We start from the raw sequence: 21,268 nt of genomic DNA on the forward strand, positions 1-21,268 counted from the left end.
TAAGCCTCACGGCAGAGACTGGAGGAAGGCCATCCAAGATGGAGATGAGGGAAAGCTAGAGCGGGTGGGGGGGGGGGGGGGGGAGAACTGTGCTGGGGAGAGTCATGGTTGTCAAAGGAGACCTATGAGTGAGAAGCATCCCCCACTTGCCTTCCCAGGGCACAAGCAAGCAACCTGCTGGGGTTCCACCCCCATCGTCGACCTCCTTGCCTAATGTGGTATTATCAGGTATTGCAGTATCCGGGAGGCTGAAGACCATTGGTTAAACCTAGGAGTTTACCATTTGCTGTTTGGTATGTAGCTCCGCCCTGACAGGCGGGGTATAAGAACCGGTGCTGTCCCAGCAGCCGTCATTTCTGCACCAAAACTGCTGGGGAACAGTTCTAGTCTATTAAAGCCTTCAGTTATGTTACCACCTCGTCTTTGATTGTAATTGATCGTTCATCACCTAAAAATTGCAGCAGGATGGGAAGCAGCTATTAAATGGTGAGTATGTGATTCAATGAAATCTGTAAATTTCAGACAGGTCCGGGCGGGGTGCGGGGGCAAAAACAGATAGGTAGCAGGAAATCAGTCCACATGGTTTGGTTGGAGCAGCAGTTGGATGCACTTAGGAGCATGCAGGTGGCGGAAAGCATCATAGATAGCAGTTATATAGATGTGGTCACAACCAAGGTGCAGGCAGAGAGATGGGTGACCACCAGAAGGGGCAGGCAGTCAGTGCAGGAACCCTCTGTGGTTGTCCCCCTCTCGAATAGGACACTGTTGGGGGGAATAGCCCATCAGGGGAAAACAGCAGCAGCCAGAGCAGTGGCACAACGGCTGGCTCTGATGTTCAGCAGGGAGGGTCAAAGCGCAGAAGAGAAATAGTCATAGGGGATTCTATAGTCAGGGGAACAGATAGGCACTTCCGTGGACATGAAACAGACTCCAGGATGTTATGTTGCCTCCCTGGTGCCAGGGACCAGGATGTCTCAGAATGGGTAGCGGGCATCCTGAAGGGGGAGGGAAACCAGGCAGAGGTTGTGGTACATATTGATACTAACGACATAGGCAGGAAGGGGCATGAGGTCCTGCAGCAGGAGTTCAGGGAGCTAGGCAGAAAGTTAAAAGACAGGACCTCAAGGGTTGTCATCTCGGGATTACTCCCTGTACCACTAGCCAGTGAGGCTAGAAATAGGAAGATAGAGCAGCTAAACACATGGCTAAACAGCTGGTGTAGGAGGGAGGGTTTCATTTCTCTGGACCACTGAGAGCTCTTCCGGGGCAGATGTGACCTGTATAAGAAGGATGGGTTGCATCTAAATTGGAGAGGCATAAATATCCTGGCCGCGAGGTTTGCTAGTGTCACACGGGATGGTTTAAACTAGTATGGCAGGGGGGTGGGTACCGGAGCAATAGGTCAGAAGGTGAAAAGATTGGGGGAGAAAAGATTGAGAAGAAGTGCTTATCTGTGCCCCTGACTATAGGAAATAGAGCCAGATTGGCTCTGAGGAAGAGCAGACAGGGAGATGTTGCTGAAAACAGCGGGTCTGGTGGCCTGAAGCGCATATGTTTTAATGCAAGAAGTATAACAGGTAAGGCAGATGAACATGTTGCCATTTCAGAGACCTGGTTGAGGGAAAGACAGATTGGCAGCTAAACGTTCCAGGATTTAGATGTTTGAGGCGGGATAGAGGGGGATGTAAAAGGGGTGGAAGAGTTGCGCTACTGGTTAGGGAGAATATCACAGCTGCACTGCGGGAGGACACCTCAGAGGGCAGCGAGGCTATATAGGTCGAGATCAGGAATAAGAAGGGTGCAGTCACAATGTTGGGGGTTTACTACAGGCGTCCCAACAGTCAGCGGGAGATAGAGGAACAGATAGATAGACAGATTTTGGAAAGGAGTAAAAGCAACAGGGTTGTTGTGATGGGAGACTTTAACTTCCCCAATATTGACTAGGACTCACTTAGTGTTAGGGGCTTGGAGGGGGCAGAGTTTGTAAGGAGCATCCAGGAGGGCTTCTAAAAACAATATGTAGATAGTCCATTTAGGGAAGGGGGTGGACTGGACCTGGTATTAGGAAATGAGCCCAGCCAGGTGGTAGAAGTTTCAGTAGGGGAGCATTTCGGGAACAGTGACCACAATTCAGTAAGTTTTAAAGTGCTGGTGGACAAGGATAAGAGTGGTCCTAGGGTGAATGTGCTAAATTGGAGGAAGGCTAATTATAACAATATTAGGCAGGAACTGAAGAACTTAGATTTGGGGCAGATGTTTGAGGGTAAATCAACATCTGACATGTGGGAGGCTTTCAAATGTCAGTTGAAAGGAACTCAGGACCGGCATGTTCCTGTGAGGAAGAAGGAGGAATATGGCAAATTTCGGGAACCTTGGATAAAGAGAGATATTGTAGGCCTCATCAAAAAGAAAAAGGAGGCATTTATCAGGGCTAGAAGGCTGGGAACAGACAAAGCCTGTGTGGAATATAAGGAAAGGAGGAAGGAACTTAAGCAAGGAGTCAGGAGGGCTAAAAGGGGTCACGTAAATACATTAGTTAAGGAAAATCCCAAGGCTTTTTACACGTAGATAAAAAGCAAGAGGGTAGCCAGGGAAAGGGTTGGCCCACTGAAGGACAGGGGAGGGAATCTATGCGTGAAGCCAGAGGGGATGGGTGAGGTACAAAATGAATACTTTGCATCAGTATTCACCAAAGAGAAGGAATTGGTGGATGTTGAGTCTGGAGAAGGGCGTGTAGATAGCCTGGGTCACATTGAGGTCCAAAAAGACGAGGTGTTGAGCGTCTTGTAAAATATTCAGGTGGATAAGTCCCCAGGGCCTGATGGGATCTACTCCAGAACACTGAAGGAGGTAAGAGAGGAAATTGCTGAGGCCTTGACAGAAATCTTTGGATCCTCACTGTCTTCAGGTGATGTCTTGGAGGACTGGAGAATAACCAATGTTGTTCCTTTGTTTAAGAAGGGTAGCAAGGATAATCCAGGGAACTACAGGCCGGTGAGCCTTACGTCAGTGGTAGGGAAATTACTGGAGAGAATTCTTCGAGACAGGATCTACTCCCATTTGGAAGCAAGTGGACGTATTAGCGAGAGGCAGCACGGTTTTGTGAAAGGGAGGTCGTGTCTCGCTAACTTGATAGAGTTTTTCGAGGAGTTCACAATGATGTTGATGCAGGTAGGGCAGTGGATGTTGTCTATATGGACTTCAGTAAGGCCTTTGACAAGATCCCTCATGGCAGACTATATAAAAGGTGAAGTCACACGGGATCAGAGGTGTGCTGGCAAGATGGAAACAGAACTGGCTAGTTCATAGAAGGCAGAGAGTAGCAATGGAAGGGTGCTTTTCTGATTGGAGGGCTGTGACTAGTGGTGTTCCGCAGGGTTCAGTGCTGGGACTTTTGCTGTTCGTATGTATAAATGATTTGGAGGAAAATGTAACTGGTCTGATTCGTAAGTTTGCGGACGACACAAAGGTTGGTGGAATTGCAGATAGCGATGAGGACTATCAGAGGATACAGCAGGATTTAAATCGTTTGGAGACTTGGGCGGAGAGATGGCAGATGGAATTTAATCCGGCCAAATGTGAGGTAATGCATTTTGGAAGGTCTAATACAGGTAGGAAATATACAGTGAATGGTAGAACTCTCAAGGGTATTGACAGTCGGCAGAACGGTGGCGCAGTGGGTTAGCCCTGCTGCCTCACGGCGCCGAGGTCCCAGGTTCGATCCAGGGTCTGGGTCACTGTCCTGTGGAGTTTGCACATTCACCCCATGTCTGCGTGGGTTTCGCCCCCACAACCCAAAGATGTTCAGGCTAGGTGGATTGGCCATGCTAAATTGCGCCTCAATTGGAAAAAATGAATTAGGTACTCTAAATTTAGTATAGACAGTCAGAAAGATCTAGGTGTACAGGTCCACAGGTCACTGAAAGGGGCAACACAGGTGGAGAAGGTAGTCAAGAAGGCATACGGCATGCTTTCCTTCATTGGCCGGGGCACTGAGTATAAAAATTGGCAAGTCATGTTGCAGTTTTATAGAACCTTAGTTAGCCCACGCTTGGAGTATAGTGTTCAATTCTGGTCGCCACACTACCAGAAGGATGTGGAGGCTTTAGAGAGGGTGCGGAATAGATTTACCAGGATGTTGCCTGGTATGGAGGGCATTAGCTATGAGGAGCGGTTGAATAAACTTGGTTTGTTCTCACTGAAACGAAGGAGGTTGAGGGGTGACCTGATCGAGGTCTACAAAACTATGAGGAGCATAGATAGAGTGGATATTCAGAGACTTTCTCCCAGGGTAGAGGGGGTCAATTTCTAGGGGGCATAGATTTAAGGTACGAGGGGCAAGGTTTAGAGGAGATGTACGAGGCAAATCTTTTACACAGAGGGTAGTGGGCGCCTGGAACTCGTTGCCGGAGGAGGTAATGGAAGCAGGAACGATACTGACGTTTAAGGGGCATCGTGACAAATAGATGAATAGGATGGGAATAGAGGGAAGTGTAGAAGATTTTAGTTCAGACGGGCAGCATGGTCGGCACAGGCTTCGAGGGCCGAAGGGCCTGTTCCTGTGCTGTACTTTTCTTTGTTCTTTGTTCTTTGGGGAATTTTACAATGCATCCACCCCGGTGGCCCTTAAAATTCTGCCCTTAATTTTCCAAGCCTGTTTTACAAAACTCTTGACACTTTCAAGACTGTTTGAAACCTGGTTCCATTGATGCAAAAGTAGATGTTAAATTGTATTTAAAGAGCATAACTAGTCACTAAGATGTACATTTTAGAACATGTATAGCTGCTTAACACCTGAATAATTTGTACTGCATGTCCTAAAATCATTGATGTGTTTTAACTAAACTCAAGATTTGCTTTCCTCCTGTTTTAATTCCAACTGTTCAGAAACAGAGGGCAAAGGAGGCGTTGGTGATAAAGTCACTCATATCAACAAGTACAGCTGTAAAAATTTGTAAGGTCTCAATGCGTTCACAGTTGCACTTGTGTGGGAATTATAGACATTTTTATGAGGGAATGTGCCTCTGCTGGTCCACAGAAAAACCTAACTTAGGGGAGATTTTCCTAGAAATCAGCAGGTGGAGCAGCATTGAAGCCGCTGACCAAAATGGTGCCTATTTCTGCCACCTAGTCCAAAACTTTAATAAGAACCGTCACTGATTCGGCCCCACGACATATCACTGGCCTCTTGCTCACCCTGCCCATCAGCAACATAGACAGCCAAGGAATGGGGAGCCATTTCCCAGCACAGAGAGAACAAAGCAGTTCACCCTGGAAACCCCGGCAATGTGCCCACCCCCCCCTCCCCCTCCGGTCAGGGCCTGAGCTCCCCTGGGGGTCCGCTCGCCAGGTGCACACCTTGGAAGCCCACTCGTGATTCACTCCATTCCGTTGTCACACTGCCAGGGGTGGATTTTCTGATGGGGAAAATGATTCGACCTTAGGGGCCCGATAATTATATGATAATGTATTCAAATGATGTTCCCAATGTTGAGCAATAGAGAACGCACCCTGTTAGTGACAGGGGGACGGGGTGAGTGATAAACAATCGTGTCATGCATTAACGTCAATGCAAAATGTAACTTTGCAATTCTCGCGAGGTTTTCCACTCGCGTTGCCGAACCGCCCCGACACAAATGGAAGCAAAATATCACGGCCTTCGTTCTGGACTTCCTCTGGCCCAAGATCAACACCCAACAGGTTTCTGTGATGGTGGAGGTGAACAGTGCTCTTCTCCTCACGTCTCAAGTTAAAATTGCAGATTGTGTCCCGATTATATCATCAGGTCCAATCTGTCTATTTAAAATAGGACCCCGATTTCTTCTTGTGGATGTCCTGCTCACTCGCTCAAAATAGGTTAATATCGGGATACAGTGGGAAAACAGTAAATCCGGGCTCGCCTTGCGTTGACTGCTCCTGTCTGACCTTGTTCTGCCAGGTGGGGCAGTTAACATTGAGGCCCACGTTTCTTATTATTTAATTCTTGAATTATTTAATTATACTTACAAATCTTTTTTAAAAACTTGAATTTTCTTTCTTTCTTTTCCACAAGAATACAGTGATTGTTTTGCCAAAACAGCAGCAACGGTCCCAAGAGCTGTTAAACCGAATCTATTTATGCACACTGTGCTACGGTATGATTTTAGATTCATGAAATCTAAGTCTTCAATATAGTAACAAATCTTGTAAATCACTTTCTGTCTGCAATTCTTTACGTCCTGTTGTCACTGTTTTGTGACATGTTTTGGTGTCATCTCATTCCATCCCACCCTTGTTCAATACCTTGCTCAAATGCCTTGCTTCACCTGAAGGTGACTCTTGGTCCTGACTCTGTACCATGGGAGATCCACCAGTAAGTGAATTATTACAAGTCCTTTGTATGACTGCACGCCCTGTCTACCGTCCTACTATCCTGATTTTTGGTCATGTTGTTCTGTCAATAGTACACCATAAAACTGCCAATTTATACACTTAATAGAAATCCTGCATGTTAACAGCTGCCTTTATTATTTGCAGCTTAGGCCAGTATATTGTGTTGTGGAGTGAGTTTTGGTAGTCTTTCTCGAAACTCTGTTAACATCCTGTTTATCAAAAATAAAGACTTTTAATTTGGTTATATATTGTCAAATGTGAAAAAAACATGCTTAAACTTTGATTTTTGGTGTTTAACAATCCTAACAGCAAACTAAAACGCACACGCACATACCTAAAAACATCAACCTAACACCCAAACATTTTATTCAGCAAATATTAACCAATCATTTTTAATCTTTCCTTTACAGATGAGTGTAGTCCTGATGACCAGTGTCCAAGACCTTCTCTCCCCCTTCCTATTCCAGTAAACCTGGACATAGCTTTCGTTGTTGATGACTTACAGGAAACGGAGACTTCAGAAGTTCAGCATTTCTTAAACTCGATGCTGAACCAGTTTATAAGTTCCCCAGAACCGAAAGCCTCAGATCTTCATCCCCGGGTGGCCCTGGTACAGCACAGACCGGGTTCCATTCCAAGATATGGGAAAGATCCATTTAACCTGGAGTTTGGTGTTCTAGATTACACTGCAAAAACACTGAAGAAGAGGCACATCCAAGACTCATTCAGTCAGCTCGAGGGTTCCTCTGGCATTGGCAATACCATTGAATGGAGCTTGAAGAATTTCTTCTCAAATCTCACAAATCAGCAAACCTACAAGGTTATCTTTACGATATTCTCAGGGGAAACAAGTATTGATGAGAGGAAATTACTGGAAATATCACGAGAAGCCAAATGCAAAGGTTTCATAATTCTTGCACTGACCCTTGGGGAGGTAACTAATGTCACAGTCCTGGAGGAGTTTGTCAGTTTTCCTTTTGATCAACATTTACTTCATCTGGACAGAGCCCTGGAGAGTGAGATGGAATATGCACAAAGATTTGCAGTGGCTTTTCTGAAAAACCTGGCAAGTAAGTGCAGTAATAATCTAATGCAGAGTTTGCATACAAAAATATAACTTCATATAGAAAACAAATACAATAACTCACCCAGTAATGTGATCTGAGTGATTTGCTATTAATCTCTATTGACATGTGTTATATATTGAATTTGGTATGCCATTGAAAACTTACCTTAAGTGTTTAAGGTAATGGTTTGCTGCCACCAGATATATTGAGGGGCACGACATAGTGCTCAAGGGATATGTCTCTCTGCTATCAATGCTAAGCAAGATAATGAGAGTGACGAGGGATCTGGTTGAACACAATTACGTGATGTTTATTACTGGCAACAATTATATACAGTTTTGCATTGGCCTTAATTTAGCCTGTGTCCTGACAGTTACGCAGACTGATTCTTGACTTGACTATATGCCTGACTCAAAGATATACATGATGTCTTACTGCTACAGTCGCAAACAGTAGTGAGTATCTGCAGTAGGGATCACAGGGAATTGTGGACATCTAACGGTGAGACCGTACCTTTTATCCTCCAGCCTTACACACGGTGATGAGATTGTGATGGCGCCATGCAGCTTCTGAGAGCTACATGTCATTTTCCGCTATGAAATGCACCCAATATGACAGCAATTTACACCCTGCAAAATTACAATAGCACCAACATTCCCTATTTCATTTTTTGATAAAAAGAAAAACTTTCAGAGAACAGACATAACAATGAACATCAGGCATAATACGTTTGAGCCTTGGTATAGTCTCTACACATGAAGGTGATGTTTTAGTGGGCGCATGGCATGACCGTATCTTGTCCTCATGTAGTTCTCAGGGTGTTGTCCGATGTTCTGCGAATATGCCGTCTCAGCTGGTGTTTCTTGGTCGTTCACTGTGGGATCCTCTTGTCTTACGGTGTTGGTACTTGTGTGGCTGAAATGACACTCTGTATATGAGGCATCGTCAACCTGATCCGTCTGTGGTTCTCCATGCGCAATGAGAATGTGCCGACGAATCCTTCTGAGGATCTGTTCATTTGGCATCGCACCCTTCTATGACTGTTCCTGTATGCACTTTCGCAGTACCTTTCCTGTACCCAAGTCCTTGTGTGGTGATCCAATATGCACACGCTTTGAACTACATTTAACTCTGTTAACAGTTTTGCTCTCTGATTGTGCTGCTGAGACATCCTATTCCTTTGTTCTAATAGAATATCATGAGCTTCCATCTGGATTGGGAGTAGATGCGACGGAGAGGAGTGGCATGGACTTCCCCCCAAAACATCAAATAGCCGGGTGAGGGTAGACCACTTATGGTGTGGCCTGAAGATTGAGCATAGTGATTCTGAAATCTTGCTCAGTTGCCTTACACTTTAGAAGTGTTACTTTGACTGTCTTGATGGTCCATTCTGCTAACCCACTGGACTGAGGGTGGTATGGGGAAGATGTGATGTGTTTCACACCCCATTTATTTTTTTTGCACATGTCCTGGAAGATGTATCCTGTATATTGGGGATTGGTGTCTGAGATAAGGTTTCAGGCGCACCAAATATGCTGAAAATCACGGTGAGTGCGTCAACAACCATAAAGCTGGTTGTGTCCTTGATCTGGCGAACAAAAGGGAATTTGGTACAGTAGTCAGTTACCAACATGTATCGTCACTGTCTAGTGTTTTTTTTTTACCATGGGACAGAAGGGATTTCATGCGGTAACAATAGTTCTCTGCCCTGCTGTGGTTGGTGCATCTGGCAGATGTGGCATGTTTGAGTCAGTCTGTCACTATTCTTGTGAATACCTGGCCAATAGACCAATTCTCTGACAAGGTATTCTGTTTGCGTTGAGTCCATGTGTTCGTGAATTAACATGGTTTGGCACATTGCCTGAAGTATGAAGACTTATTTGCCTTTAGGACGTTTGCTTCTGCAGATGCCCAGTTCATCTCCATATTGGCCAAATAATACTTTTGTGAATATCCTTGACGTGGTCGGGCCAACCAGCGATAATAACTTGCTTCAGCTGTTGTAGCTATGGGTCGTCTTGGATGGCTGTTGCATCGTTTTAGCTTGACGTTGCCCAAAATGGACCAAGTCATTGGTGGTGTATTGCTTCCACCTTGTGCTCGTTATGTTGATATTCTAGAGGCCCATCTTTGTTGTTGGCCAGCGTGGGTAACCGACTCAGGGTGTCAGAGGTTACCTGTGTGTCATTTATAGGGTCAGGTGTTCCTTTGGTGCTTTCCTGTTTGCTGATAGTGACTTCTGCCACATTGTAGACAGGAACCATGTGATGTCACAGTGAGCTGCTGGCAGACCAATGATTGTCAGGCCATTGGTTTCCACAACATAAAAAATCTCCGATGCCCATCTCGGTGTTGACATTGTATTGTGACAGTGCCAGTGTATGGGGTATCAGAGACTTATTAGGGGGTAAACCTGTTGGATGATGACTGGACTACACTACTATTTTCTCATGTGTGTGGTGTTGGGAAAGTGCAATGGTAAGGTTTTTGTCCGTATAGTACACTGTCCGCAGTGTTGCTGATACAAAGGGCGGGATTCTCTGACCCCCCCCCGCCAGTCGGGGCCATTGGCAGCGGCCCCCCTGGCGATTGTCCGGGCCCGATGGGATGAGCGGCCATCCGTTTTTGGCCAGTCCCTCCGGCGTGGGTTACGTATGGCCCCACACGGCAGGACCAGGCAGGTAAGTCGGCGTGGCGACCCTCTGGGGGAGGGGGGGGCGCAGGGGGATCCGACCCCAGGGGGGCCCCACGGTGGCCTGGCCCGCGATCGGGGCCCACCGATCTGCAGGCGGGCCTGTTTCGTAGGGGCACTTCTTCCTTCCACACCGGCCACTGTAGGGCTCTGCCATGGCTGGTGCGGAGAGGCGAACCCGCCGCGCATGCGCCAAAATATGATGGCCGGTCTGCGCATGCACGGAATCATGCCGGCCGTTCCGCGCATTCGCGAGATCACGGCTGCCGTTCCGCGCATGCGCAAACTCGCGCTGTCCATTCGGCACCAGCTGGAGCGGCGCCAACCACTCTGGCGTCCACCTAGCCCCCGAAACAGGTGAGAATTCCTGGGGGAATGGGGGCCCATTGACGACGGAGTCGTCGACTCCGGTTTTCCCGCCAACGTGGGGACTTAGTCCCCGGAAGGGAGAATCCCGGCCTTCATGTTCACAGTGACAAATGCTTCAGCTCGCCTGACCCTCTCCACAGGAGTGAGGTGACGATTTGTGTGCAGTTTTGTTTGGATCTGTACACTGTGGTGTATTGGGCGTGTCTTTCACTACGTTGATGTGTTTACGTGTTATGACATGCTGGAGAGTATCGGATTTACATGAAATCTCCCTTTGTGGTGAGTTTTGTTCTTTGGGTGTGACTGATTTGTTGCATTTGTGGCATCTTTGTGTCAAATGCTCTTTGGTGGAGCATAGTTTGCACCTGTCAAAATACACTGGCTATTGCCTGGGTAAGTGTGTAAGACCAAAGCACATGCAGGTTTTGGGTGTCTTTGATGTTCTGGTTACCGCAGCAATGGTACATTTGTGATCAAGGGCTTAAAAGTGCTGTTTGCCAGCCACTGATACTTCAAGTTTTCCACCTTCATCCAGTAGTGCCTCTCTTGAGTAATCTATGGCTTTGTCCAGTCACCCTATCTTAAAAGACATGATGGGCAATGAAAAAATGACAGGCTCCATCAACCTCTCCGCAAGCTCACCGGCGTTGAAATCACGTTTGGCCTCTTTACTGCCGGCAGCGGTTTATAAATTGATCAATGCTTTAACGTGGCTGTTGAAGATACGACATGAACCTCAACCTGTGAAGTCTAAAGTTGACTCAGACCTTCAGGTCGATGAGCATGAAGATTTTGTCGGGTTGTTTTGTTCTTCATCAGCTGGACCTGACGGGTTTACCTGCCGAGATCCATTCGTAATTTGGCGTTTTTTTTTTCTTGGGGGGGGGGCTGTACCTGATGGTCCACAAAATATTGGTGAATCTTCTGTCTAAGGAGTTGAAATTCTGCAAGAAGGTTGTCATGTTACTGACCCTGGGGTAACACGGACTGCAACCGGATGCAGTTAGACTGTAAAGCAGACACCAAACTTAGACGTTGGTTCAATAAGATTTATTGAACTTCTGTAACAAGGCACACAGCTTGCTGTGGGTTGACACTCTACTATTCTAAGTATACTAACTCTAACTAACTAGACCAGGCTAGCCCTGAGCCACGTGTAGAAGGTGCTAACTAATATATACACCCTGACTGTCACTACAGTTGTCACCAGTAGAAAGAGGCGGAGTGCTGATGCCACGTGTGTTTTATAGTAGGAAGCCCCCCTCTAGTGTTCTAGTATTGTCTGTGATTGGTTGTGTTCTGTCCTGTGTGTTGATTGGTTAACCTGGGTGTCTATCACTGCCTGTCTTTACCTCATGATGTGTATGAGTGCATATTTTGATAAAGGTCTCCTGATTGCCAGCTCATAATCAAATCTTTGCTTGTGATGTTTTTGGTCATTGGCTGCACAACTGTAGTTGCTGAGTGAATTGCCTCTTTGGCTGAGGAAAGAAAACTGGCTCACCCTTTGCTGTATACTTGAGATGCTTGGCTTTTTTGCAGTGTGGCAAGAAAGAATTTTAAGTTGCAGATCTTTAGCTTGCAGAGATGTTGCCTTGCGTGTTGTTTCTACTGCAGTGTTGAAACTGCGCTGTTTTCTTCTGCTGGGGTGTTATCAACCTTCAATTGTCGTGTCAGGTCAGCTGGCTTGACGCCAAAACTGAAAAAGCAAAATGATGGAACCAACCGACAGGCGTGCTGAGGCCTACCGAGAGCTGTTGGAACTCTCAGCCTCTCAGCTTGGGGTACAATTGTTTTAACACAAACTCAATACTCTACCCTTCACTGTTAGGCTGAGTGGCTCATAAATGGCTGATCCAGGTGTTCAGCTAAAACAAAGCCTTCTGCCCAATTCACTTGGATTGAGGTCTTTGCTCGCTTCTGAACTCAGACATCTTCTGGAATTAGTCACTGGGCTGAATTATGGGTTCCAAGTTCTTGTGGTTGAAGAACTGGGCTTTTTTGTTTCAAACCGAAGCACCTGGATTGAGGTTCCCTGTGAGTGGCGTGCCTTGAAGCGTGTACTTAGTCTGGATTGGAGATGGGGTGGTGGAATCACGACAGCTGATGTTGCTGTCGAAGTCGTCTTCTGACTTGTGTTCTGGTATCTTCAAGAATTACCTCCACCGCTGTGAGATCTTTATCATAGAATCATAGACTTTACAGTGCAGAAGGAGGACATTCAGCCCATCGAGTCTGCACCGGCTCTTGAAAAGAGCACCCCGAGGTGTTGGGTGCGCTGAGGTACTGACGAACCAACACGGTTGCGATTGGTACAACGCAGTTTCATTCCAACCAACTATTTATACATCTGACTTGGTACTCAGCACGTTGTGACTGTGTGTGTGTCTTGCTAATGAGGTCCTGGCCCTGTGCTGTCTCCAGATGGACTGCCCAGGAAGTGTTGTGTTTCTTGTCTTATACTGTGTCTGTCTTGTCTGTGATTGGCTGTCGTGTTATGTGTGCTAATTGGTCCGTTGGTCTGTCTATCATTATGTATGTGTTATGATGTATGTTTGAATATCATGACACACCCTACCCAAAGTCAACACCTCCACCCTATCCCCATAACCCAGTAACCCCACCCAACACTAAGGGCAATTTTGGACACTAAGGGCAATTTATCATGGCCAATCCACCTAACCTGCACATCTTTGGACTGTGGGAGGAAACCGGAGCACCCGGAGGAAACCCACGCACACACGGGGAGGATATGCAGACTCCGCACAGACAGTGACCCAAGCCGGAATCAAACCTGGGACCCTGGAGCTGTGAAGCAAGTGTGCTATCCACAATGCTACCGTGCAGTTCTTTAGAACTGACCACTGCTGCAACCATAGTGCCTTGAGGTATGCTACTACTGTACATGTTGAGGGTCAGGGAAGGACAGTGGCTCAGTTGTTAGCACTGCTGGTTGGCAGCGCCGAAGATACGAGTTTGATCCCAGCTCGGGTCACTGTCCATGTTGAATTTACAGATTCTCTCCCTGTCTGCGTGGGTCTCACCCCCAAAACCCAGAAAGATGTGCAGGGTAGGTGAATTGGCCACATTAAATTGTCCCTGAATTGGGAAAAAAAGAATTGGGTAGTCTAAATTCATTTTAAAAAGTATATGTTGAGGGTCTTAATGTAGACCTGAAGGAATCTGTCTCCATGTTTTCTATGCTAAGCAAGATATTGAGAGTGATGAGGTTGAATACAATTGCATGAAGTTTAATACTAGCAACAACTATGGATGGGGTTCTCCGTCCAGCAACTCTGGAATCGTGGGACATGATAGGGCGGAGAATTGCACGTCAGCCGAAAACCGAGGCTAGCACCGGCTGCCCAACAGAACGCCATGCTCCGATGACTCACAGTGGCATGAATGCATTCTGTGCCACATGCCGACATGGGCATGCAAATTGTACAGTAATGGTCATTAGCACATCATTAACAGGACTGGCGCGATAGTCTCCTGCCGACACCAGGCAGAACCGACGCAGGTGTGGTTCACTTTTGGTATTTAAAATCGAGAACAGGGCAGTGTGGAGGCTGAGGTTGTGAGAGGAGGTACGCCAAGTGTCCAAACACATAACCGTGGGCTGGTAGCCGTGCCGTTGGGTGGGTGGGTGGGACGGCGTCTGTCAGGACCAGTGGGAGTTGTGGGGGGCAACCAGCCAACAGGCCATGGGTTCAGATTGTCACCCCTGGCATTGGGGCGGCCAGGCGAGCGCCACCATTGCCACGGCCCACAAGGCAGCCACTGTGCTGTGCCCCCACCAGCCCCACCCCAGTACAGGTTGGCACGACCAATGCGCTGCACGCAAGAGCCATGGTCCCGATAGGTGCCCACCAACGCCCGCCCCCCCAACCAGGCGCCACCCAGTTGGCGGGGTACCATGTGACAGGGCCAAAGAGGGCACCCACATCAGATCACACAGGGGGCATGGGACAGAGGCACCCCCAGATGACAAGTCCCAGTGGGGTCAGGGGCACAGTGTGCTAAGCAGGGCGTTGGAGGCAATGGCCGTGGGCAGGGCTCAGACTGGGAGGGGTGAATGGATGGTGGGGTTTGGGATATGCGGGGGAAGGAGCCGCAATGCAGGTCAAGGCCACCGCGAGGCCTGTTGGACATGCCTGGGCACGGGTATACTCACCATGCCAACTACCCCCTGCAGAAAATGGATTTCAGATTATAGCCAGGTGTTGTTGGCATCTGCCTTGCTGCCGGAGCCATGGCTGGTGCCCTGAGGCTGTACAAGCAGGAGCTGCCCTGGGAGGGCCCTGCAGAACAGGAGCCTGCCCCAGAGTCGCAGGGGCTGGTGGTGACGATGGGGAGTCAGCCGTCCAGCAGGCCGAGGAGGAGATGGGAAGGAGGCGTCATATCAGACCTTGTGTATACCTGCAGCACCTGTCATTTGTGGATTTGCCGGTCCAGGCACGCAACCGAAGACTCCGGCTGAGCCTGGACACTGTGCATCACCTGTGATGGGTGATGGCACATCTGGCACTGCAGGGGGCATGGGGGAGGACACCCGCTCGCTGTGGCCATCAAGGTGACGGTCGGCCCGCACCCCTTTGCAACCGAGTACTTCCAGGCGCCAAGCAAGGACCTGTCAGGGATCTCTCAGTCCTCCATGCACAGGTGCATCCGCACCATGACCCATGTCCGATATGCCCAGGCAATGAACTACAACACCTTTGGGATGGCCCATGCCCACCAGGTTGCCCAGATTGCTGGATTCGCCGCCATCGCCCGCATGCCCCAGGTCCAGGGGGTGATTAATGGGACACATGTCTCCCTGATGGCACTGGCGGGTGAGGGTGTGCCCTTCATCAATACAAAAGGGATTCCACTCCCTCAACATTCAGCTGGTACGTGATCACTGCATGCACGTATGTGCCCGCTACCCGGGCAGCTTGTACAATGCCTTTATCCTGGCATACTTGTAGGTGCCAGAAACATTTGAGGCAGTCCCCCATGTGACGAGCTGGCTGCTGAGCAACAGGGGTTATCTGCTGTGACCATGGCTGTTGACTCCTATACAGAGGCCACAGACAGACGTGGAGAATGGCTACAATGATGCACATGCAGCAACCAGGGGCATAATCAGCAATGCATCATCATCCTGAAGGCACGGTTCAGGTGCCTGGACTTCTCTGCAGTCACCCTCCAGTACACCCCTGGGAGGGTGTCCCGCATCTTAGTGGCCTGTGGCATGCTGCACAACATTGCGCAGCAGAGGGGCAACATACTGGAGGAGGAAGTGGAAGAATGGCATGTGTCTTCTGATGAGGAAGACATGGAGGAGGACAAGGACATACGGCCCAGGCAGGCATGCAAATCTGCTCGGCATGTATGCTAGGCTCATCGCGCAAGGTTATTCCAGGTTATAGCTGGACAGGAAGATTCCAGAATGGATCCCAGCTCAAAAAACCATGACATTTATGGCGTGATCTTCCGGCCAATCTGCGGCAGGAAAGCAGCTCACCCGGTGCAGCATGGTCAGTGAAAAGCCGGGAGACCCCGCTCCGGGATCTACCCGGCTTGCAATGTCTTGTGAGATTCAACGCAACCTCCCATGTTGCATTAGTGCTGGGGGGAGGTTGGAGATTATTTTGTGGGCCTCGGAGATCGGGATGCCATTTTAAAATGGCGTCCCAATCTCTCACTATGACGGGGAGTTCTGGCCTCAGAGCTCTCCGTTGTATAAAATGGGGATATGTGTAGTGTCGGCCGCGTGTTCCCCATCTAGGCCCCTTATTCAAAGCGAGTCGCGTTGGATAACCATGTGTTTCTCAGCACTGCGAGTGCCTGGAAACATGCAGCTAAACACGTTCGCAGGGGACTTTGTTCCCTTTTGGGAAGGTCGCGCCCTTTTTATTATAAAAGTGGAAGAACAGAGTCATAGGACCACTGATTAATTTTACCAACAAGAAAAAAACATTAATCAAACATTCAAAATAATGAATTGTAATACAATACTCCTTTGCTCCTCCCTTAACTTAACTGTTACATACAGCTTTTAAGATTAATATTCGTTACAAAGTATATCTTAAGCATTAACACAAAGCCCCTTCAAGCACACATATTGGCTGTGGTCAAATACACAGACTCTGAACTCAAGATAGTGTCTATACGCTTTCTCCTCAGAATCCCCAAGATGATTGTCACGTGAGAGTTTCCAAACTCCACTCCCAAAATCATGTTTTAAAATCTTCTTTCGCAATAATATTTTCTATAAAGAGTTTGCATTCTAAAATCCAGTCCAAGTTTTCTAAATGACTGCTGAACAAAGCATCCGCTCCACTTTTAACGGTGAATCAGTGTCCAGGTTTTACACCATCCCATTTAGGATTTCTTGTCTTGACTGTTGTACAAATTGTCAGAATTTCTTTAACCCTTGATTCCCAGGCTCTATTAAAATGGTATTAGACTTTTGATTTAACTCTCAAGTCTGATTTCCCACTTTAATTCAATCTGGTTAAGGCAATTGTCTTTTTAACTCAGAATACTTTGTTTGCTCTTCCTGTAATTCTTCTGGACAATACTCTGACTCCGCAGTGGTGGAAAACTAGCAGCATTAGATCAGTTGAGCTGATGAACCCTTCTGACCTTTTCAATTTATGGAAGGAAAAATTGAGCAGGGTCTGAAAACAACGGCTAATTGGCTATCATCAGTTTATGCCACAGGCGAAAGTGAAAATTGACTCCAGAGATTCCAATTTCCAATATATAAGCGGCAGAGAGAGAGAAATAAGGAGAAAGGCATGCAAGCCGTTTTTATTTTCCTCATTCTAATATGAAATTAATTTAAAGACATTAGACGGGATTCTCCGTTGGCCGACACCAGGGCCGGATTTTCTGACCCGGCGCCGGGTCGGAGAATCCCGGGGGGGGGGGGGGGCGAGAATCGCGACCCGACGCCGGCTTCCCCATTCTCGGGCGCCTGTGGGATTCCCGCTCCCCCGGCGATTTTCCGGGCCCCGATGAGCCGAGTGGCTGACAAGTTCGGTCGAATTCCGCTGGCATGGGTTACTCAGCGGGACCTGGAAGGTGAGTCTGCAGGGGGACTCTGGAGGGGGGGTGGGGGGGTGGGATGGGGTGCCCACAGTGACCTGGCACGCGATCGGGGCCTACCGATTGGCGGGCGGGCTGGTTCCTTTGAGGCCTATTTTACTCTGCGCCAGGCCCCTGTCGGGATCTGCCATATTGCCCGGGGGCCGGAGAGGAGACGGTAACCCCCGCCATGCGTAGAAATATGCTGGCCGTTCTGCGCATGCGCAAACTCGCGCGGGCCATTCCGCGCCGGCTGGAGCTACGGGGACCACTCCGCAGCCAACCTAGCCCCCTAGGAAGGGGAGCATTCCCCATTATCGGGGACCATTGACGCCGGAGTGGTTGGCGCCGCTTTTCATGCCGCCGTCGGGACGTAGCCGCATTATTGGAGAATCCCGCTCCGGAAATGCAAAACGTGATTGGGTGGAGAATCGTGCGTGAGACAAAATTCATGGTCGCCGCTGGGCGCCCAACAGAATGCCATGCTCTGGTGCTTCATCACCGACATCAATGCATTCTACTCCGCATGTACAGTCAACACCGTTGGGATATCATTAGCAGGCCTGACCCGGTATTTTTGGGGGGCTCCCATGATGCACCACCTCCGCCAGGAGAAATTACTGACGGCGAGTTTCACTTGTGCTTTCAAAAATTGCGAAACAGGCGCCATGGCTGCTGAGGGAGAGAGGGGGGAGTATAAATAGTGTCCAACATCGCTATAGTGTGCTGACAGTTGTGCCACTGGCCAAGAGGGTGGCTTCTGCCAGTGCTGGGGGAGTAGCAGGGGCAGCCAGGAGGTGGGGTGTGGGGTCAGGGTGGACGGTCACAGACCATCATTGCCGCAGCCTGCAAGGCAGCCATGCGGCCACGCATGCTGCTGACTGCTCACTGTGAATTTAATGCCATGGGTCGTATGGGCATCCCCACAAGCCACCCCCCTAGGTATCCTTTGGCCCCAGCCGACCCATCAATGGGATGGGCGCGCTCTATTGCAACCAGTGCCGCCTCGTGGGCTGGAATGAGTGTGTGTGGGGAGAGGAGCACTAAATGCAGCGGCCACTTGTCAGCCTCTCGAGTGGCAATCCCGACCCCAGTGAATCATGCACTGTTTTTCATTGGAATCACTCGCGTCCCACGTGGTGCTGCTCCGAGCCCATTAACGGTTCCGGAATTGCTCCGGGACCAGCGCCAATTTTGCTGTCGTAGAAGTTCACCGATTCTGTCCCGGAATCAGCACTTAGTCTCTGAAATGGAGACTATTTCCGCCCATTAGGTCTGGTAGCACTCCTTTGGATGTTGCAAGTGCTGCTTGGGAATCAAAATGGCATTTGTTACATGCTCACTCTTCAGGTATAAATTGATCCAGCCGCCATCTTGATGAAGGTGTTGCACAGCTAAAATCTGCTGGAACGAGGCTGATCACGATGTCAATCAACTGATTCAATCCTAGTGCAGGGATTCTGGAGATTGACATTCCAGTCACCACTGGTCTCTTAACCTCACTCGGCTGAACATGTATTAAGCAGCAGGGCGAACTACCTGCATCCCCAAACCATTGTTCTTTAAAGGGACGATCAACTACTCACAGCCTTATAACTGGCAAAATAACCATAGTGGAAATAAGAGGATTAAAAAGAAAAACATTTTACACCAAACTGTGGTTCCCCACAGCATGGCCAGCGTACCATTGAAATCTCCACACACATCGGCGGGACTGGAAGATCCCGCCAACATGAAGGGCTGGAAAATTCTGGCCCAAGTTTTGGTCAATGACCCATCAGAAATTGAATAATTTGGATCTGTAACAGACGTTAAACAAGTGCAGAGGTGGGGATAGATGGGAAAGATCATGGATATAGGTTGAGGGGCGGTAGATTTGGAACTGAGGTGAGGAGGAAGTGCTTCTCGCGGAGGGTGGTGACTTTGTGGAACTCGTTGCCCCATCGTGCAGCGGAATCTGAGTCAATAATGGTTTCAAGAAGGAGATAGATATATTTCTAGTTTTTAAAAACAGGTCAAAGGGATATAGAGAACAGGTAGGGAGGTGGATTTGAGACCAGGAAGAGATCAGCCATGATCTGATGGAAAGGCTCGAAGGGCTAATTTACCTAATTCTGTTCCCAGTTCCGATGTTCTCATGTTCCTGTGAAAGGTCAAAAGGAAGGTTTGTGAGAGGGTGGAAAGCCTGAGCGGTCACATGACACGAGATGCGGATGCAAAGCAAAAGAGGATGGTAATGGGATGAGTAAAGAAACAAAAGGTGGGTCTTGAGAAGGTGGAAATGGGAAACTGCAGAATCAATCTGAAATTGTTGTACTCTTGGTTATGTCTAAAGCTGAGGTGTGATTCCTCAAGCTGACATTGATCTTCACTGGAACAGTGTAGGAGACTGAGGACAGATAAATCAGAGCCAGTATGGGCAGAGAATGAACATGACAAGTGACAGGAAGCTCAGGGTCAACTTTGCAGTCTGAATGGCGATGTTCTGCAAAGGGTTTCACCAAGAATGTGTTTAGTCTCTCTAGTGTAGAGGAGATACAAATATACCTTCTCTCCACATTCTTTGATTCCCTTACTGATTAAAATCTGTCTGCCTCAGCCTTGAACATATTCAATGGCCCAACCTCCACAGTCCCCTGTGGTAAAGAATTCCACAGATTCACTACCCTCTGAGAGAAAAAATTCCTCCTCAGCTTCTGCCTTAAATGGGTGACCCCGTATTCTGAGATTATGCTCTGTGGTCTTTGACTCTCCCACAAGGGGAAACAACCTCTCAGCATCGACTCTACCAAGCTCTCGAAGAATCCTATGTGTCTCAATAAGGTTACCTGTCATTCTTCTAAACTCCCATGGACTATCTCCAATGCCAATATATATTTCCTTAGATAAGGGGATCAAAACCATCCAAAGTGTTCCAGGTATGTTCTCATTAGTGCCTTGTATAATTTTAGCAGGGCTTCACTATTTTTATACTCTACTTTCTTTGAAATAAAGGCCAACATTCCATTTGCCTTCCCAATTACCAGCTGAACTTATATGCTATCTTTTTGTGTTTTATGCACAAGGGCCTCCAAATCCCTCTGTCCTTCTGTTTTCTGCAATCTTTTTGGATTTAGATAACATTCAGCTCCTTTATTCTTCCTACCAAAGTGCATAACGTCACGTTTTCCTACATTATATTCCATCCATCAAGCTGTCCATATTGCTCTGCAGACTCATCACCATTTGCCTTCCCACCTATTTTGTGGGATCCGCACACTTGGCAATAGAACATTCACCTCCCTCATCCAAGCCAATATATCTTGTAAATAATTGTGGCCGTGGCACAAATCCCTATGGAAGTCCACTAGTTACCGGTTTCCATCCTAAAAATGGCCCTCATTTCCCAACTCTCTGTCTTCCATTAGTTAACCAAACCTCTACCTAGGCTGGACGAACACGTGTAGATGCAATAGACAGTGAGATTGTAGAATCAAAAAGAATCTGTCAACCTGCACCACACATCCAATAAGCAGCCTCCATAATATCTCCTCCTTTGTCTTGATAAGTATGAATATCCTCACCTGGACCCATTCCAGCTATCCAATCACAGACAGAAAATCCCTTGCAATGGCTTTGTTTGCCATTCCCTCACCGAGGTCCTTCTCCACGAATCTGTCCTTGCAGCTTTATTATTTCAATTCATCAT

The 21,268-nt window shown here is 48.0% G+C and overlaps 1 protein-coding gene across 1 annotated transcript in view; it reads left to right on the forward strand.

The window, feature by feature from the left end:
• The window catches only part of LOC140425484 (collagen alpha-6(VI) chain-like), a 210,699-nt gene that overhangs the window by 174,937 nt on the left and 14,494 nt on the right, over positions 1-21,268 (forward strand). The window contains exons 34-35 of the mRNA XM_072509802.1: positions 6,053-6,134; positions 6,783-7,442. Of these exons, the coding sequence (XP_072365903.1) occupies positions 6,053-6,134; positions 6,783-7,442 (742 nt within the window). The remainder of the gene's footprint in view (positions 1-6,052; positions 6,135-6,782; positions 7,443-21,268) is intronic.

Source organism: Scyliorhinus torazame, chromosome 6 (assembly GCF_047496885.1).
Source record: "Scyliorhinus torazame isolate Kashiwa2021f chromosome 6, sScyTor2.1, whole genome shotgun sequence".
Classification (NCBI taxonomy): domain Eukaryota; kingdom Metazoa; phylum Chordata; class Chondrichthyes; order Carcharhiniformes; family Scyliorhinidae; genus Scyliorhinus; species Scyliorhinus torazame.